The sequence below is a fragment of the Spodoptera frugiperda genome, chromosome 27, assembly GCF_023101765.2.
Source record: "Spodoptera frugiperda isolate SF20-4 chromosome 27, AGI-APGP_CSIRO_Sfru_2.0, whole genome shotgun sequence".
Lineage (NCBI taxonomy): Eukaryota > Metazoa > Arthropoda > Insecta > Lepidoptera > Noctuidae > Spodoptera > Spodoptera frugiperda.
The window spans coordinates 13,348,612-13,352,658 of NC_064238.1; the positions used below are offsets into that span (position 1 = coordinate 13,348,612).

General features: G+C 40.4%; 1 protein-coding gene across 1 annotated transcript; it reads right to left on the reverse strand.

Moving 5' to 3' along the window:
• Positions 1 to 383: 383 nt before the first annotated feature.
• On the reverse strand, positions 384 to 3,263 carry LOC118263726 (uncharacterized). Its single transcript, XM_035575880.2, has 6 exons — positions 3,120 to 3,263; positions 2,447 to 2,640; positions 1,977 to 2,110; positions 1,540 to 1,654; positions 994 to 1,100; positions 384 to 520 (listed from the first exon to the last, which is right to left on the reverse strand). The coding sequence occupies exons 1-6, from the start codon at positions 3,261 to 3,263 to the stop codon at positions 399 to 401; spliced, it is 816 nt and encodes a 271-aa protein (XP_035431773.2). The 3' UTR covers positions 384 to 398.
• Between the last annotated feature and the right edge of the window lie 784 nt (positions 3,264 to 4,047).

The window sequence follows — 4,047 nt, forward strand, 5'->3', positions numbered from 1 at the left end:
TCATGGACACTGGGAATACCAGAAGCGTTACATAGACACATACTAGTGCATTCCCGGCCCCATAAGGGTTAGGAATTTAAGGGGTGTTGGGAAATTGGGAATTGGAAAGGGATGCAATTGGGTCTACGGTAACCTAACTCATATAATGCAAGCGTTGATTCACGTTGGTTTTCTGTGATGCCGTGGTGCCACTCCGGTCGAGCCAGCCCATTCGTGCCGAAGCAAGACTCTCAAACACTTAAAATTCACTAAAGTTTTACAATGTGGTATATCACCGATTAATTAATGTTTCCATAAAAAAAACTTATACTCAAAGGGGAACTTAAAATTCATTTGACTGCCAAGCTTTATTATTTTTACAATCGTAGTTTACATGTTACCTATACATAATAGCGTTATTAAGTGGAACTCCAAAATTGAAGACATCGCCTGTAGAGGGCGCGGGCGATGATTTGCAGCAACGCCAGCATTGTCAGCACACTGCACCCGAAGAACACGCTGATCATCCCACCTAGCTGAGCTGTAATAGATATTATTAAGTTTTACTCAAGAACACATTAAATCATTCGTAAATCATCAAATTATTTAAAGTCGAGTTTTGGAGTGTTGGATGAGATTCTTTTGTTTATTTTTACTTGCTTTAAGCTAATTTTATAGTAACGGAGCTCAGGACTCAAAGAGCCATTAGACCACCACAGATAGGGCCCAGTAGGGCTGATGCCGATCCGGGCAGACTGCCTATCTAGTTACTGGGACTCCGGCTCGAAAAGCATGAGTAGGGGCTGTGTGGTGTTAAGTCAGTAAGAGTCTCACACTCGGCCCTGGGCGAGACGAGAGCTCCCTCTCGTCTCGCCCAGGGCGGAAAAGTCATTGGGTGATTTTCGTCTCATAAAAACCTAATTCTATGATAACAAAAATAAATTTATCCAAGAGCATGCAACACATTTTTTTTCCTTCAATTTAAAGACAATGATAGTGGTTCAGTACACTTACAGAACAAATCAATGTAGTCGTAGTACGTCCAGCGCTCCACGGTGGGCCGTATGTGGCTCTGTATGAACACCCGCACCACTGTCGCTGTCGTGAAGTTCAAACCATCGCTGTTATCATACAGGAGTATATTAACGTCATCAAATTATATTAACACAACATTAAGCTAATAAAGCCTTCACCTTCAACAGTTTTCTGTCTGTGGGCAAAAGTAAGCCAAAAACTTTGAATCTGATTGAATTTTGAATCTGAAATTACACACATTGACTGCACGGTTGGCGCGGTGGCTGGGCAACCGGCTGCCCGCAATGTGTAGCGGGTTCGATTCCCGCACGGAGCAACTCTTTGTGTGTTCCACAAATTGTTGTTTCGGGTCTGGGTGTCATGTGTATGTGAACTTGTATATTTGTAAACACACCCACGACACAGGAGAAAATTCTAGTGTGGGGCAACGTTTAAAAAAAAAGAACAAAACAATTTTAAAATTTTCAACTCTAAGTATCTTATCAATATGATGAAGTAGAGTAAATAGGTAAGTAAAGATCTTACTAAAAAGATTCCACAGTGCGCACGGTCTCGTCGAGTTCGAATCTTGAGGCTTGCATAGTGACCTTCTTGGTGTCACAGGTCATGGGACAGTCGGTGCTCAAGGGATCCAACGCAACTGTAAATAGAAGCAGATGTGACAGACCCACCATACCTACTAACCTAATAACAGCAACTTCTGCAAGTCAGAACTATACTAACCACTCTTTCTGAGATTTTGTGGTTAACACATTGAACGCTGTAGTGGTCACCGGTGACCGACGTTAGCGGAGGATTTGCCTTCAACAGTTTTCTATTGGCAGTCAAAGACTTAATCAAGACTAACCACAAAATCTCAGAAATAAATGAGGTCTTGGTAATGCTAAAATTGGCTCTAGTCTTTCTTAAACGTATGCTTGTGTCTTAGCTAAAGGTCTTTATATATTTGTTTAAATACCAACCCATGGCCTGTGTAGCACAGAGCAACATGGCCGCTCGACATCGCACGGCGCCGGGAGGTTTCGGATGAGTGCTCCGGACACACTTACACTTGGCCAAAGTGTCCGCTATTTCTTTCTCTAATGTACAGTACTTCCTAAAATCAAACAACACTAACTGCCGCACTCAGAGACATTTAATGGTTACTTAAACTATTCCTTAGCCATGATTTTGTATCGATAACAATTGCTAAGGACTGGGGTAACAATTCAATGACTCTGAGTACGGTGGTAAGGGAACTTCGTTAAAAAATATGGACTTACACACATTGCAATATTTTCAAAGAGCATTGTAACATCTTCGACTTGTAACCTTTGATCGGGTTTCTTAGTACTATTAGGAAGAATGTGTAAAAGACAAGCCTCACAACATAATTAGCAAGAGTAGTTTGCACTACATTTACATTCAGACACCTAATACCTACAACACTTACTGGCTATACTTCGGGAAGTACTTCAACTTTTCTGATGCCATGTTACACTTCCTAAGTGACGGGTGGAGTGTTTTAGCTCCTAAAGCTATCTGGTAACCGGTGGTGTAGTAAGCGATCCAGTGCTCCGAGCCAGGACTCACCGCTGTTCCATTCATAGTTGTATCAACGTAGTGGCGGCCTACCTGGAGAGCTACCTGAGGAAATAAGGAATTTCTTGAATGTAGCACTTAGGTTAATAAAGACTAGATATATTGTCAATACATTGAAGTTTATTTAGACTGAATAAGTGGTGTCTATGTCTCTAGGGATGTGCTGTAATAAACGTCTCAAAGTGGAGGACCAGGTGTTCTTTATGATATGCTGATGATGAAGGTCTTTTTAGTAATTTAGAAGTCCCACAATGCTTAGTCTTTGTTCGTAAAAAGTTAGGAGCCCTAAAAAGAAGGTCTCCCTTTGTCACAAAAAACGGCTCTCCTTCGAGAACCTAATTGTGTAAATTATAATGACTTGATTGGAGATATCCGTGTGAGGATAGGCCTTTGGTCGGTGGCCACTTATAGTCTGTATGATGATGATGATGAACTGGTGTGATAGAAGTAAGTAAGGGCGAATTTTCTCTGGTTTATATGACATGATCGCGATGTCAGTTAAAATGTCTGTAAAACCCACTCACCCACTTATAAGAAAGATCGACAGATGTATGAGGCTGGCTCTGGTTGATAGCCAACATTAAACCACTAGTGTAACCGAAAAGTCTCGTGTACCATTTCTTCTTCTTCGGTATCAACTGTGTTTTGTTCAATCTACGATATTCCATTTCTCTGTGTAACATTAGTTAGTATCATAATTATGGTAGGAGTTAGGATAGTTAAAGATGGTAAAAGTAAAACGATCGCTTTGATATTACGATCATCAGACAAAGTAAATCACACTTTATTGTTAGTAGTAAACGGACTATTTTACCTTCTCAATGATCTTCCATTGAAGACGCAACAGAAACCGTCTCCCGTAAACTCCATTTCGAATAATTTGGTACAGTCGACTAAACGGCGGTTCCAGCGGCATCTGTTGTATAAATATATATTTTCATAATGTCAGTTGCAAAATTTAAAACCTTATTTTGAACTTCAAGGCACATGACTGTCAAACTAGGGTAAAAATATCGACATCATCATGTTCTTTCTGTAAGTGGTATTGGTGAACCAACATCTTTATTGTTCCTTGCTCATTACTAGAATATTGGAATTAGTATAAAAGCTTCATCAACTGATTGACTGACTCTACTTTTAAACGTGCTCTTTGATATTATCTAAATAGATCAGATTTTGACTAAATTGAAGACTGAATGTGTCCATACTTGATAAGCGTCTCCTCGCAGGTTGCTGTAAGTAACCGTGCCGCCGTCTCCACAGTATAGCCATTGTAGTCCAGGACATGTTCCAGCCTCATCAGGTCTGGCAGGTCATAGATCACGTCGAGGGAATAGAACGCTGACAGTTGTGGAAGTATTTTTTTGATCATAGATGCGTTCGTACCAGGAGGATAGTTCCTGTAAAAGGTAAAAAATATACACTCCTTTTTACATTTTTTCTCTGTCGAAG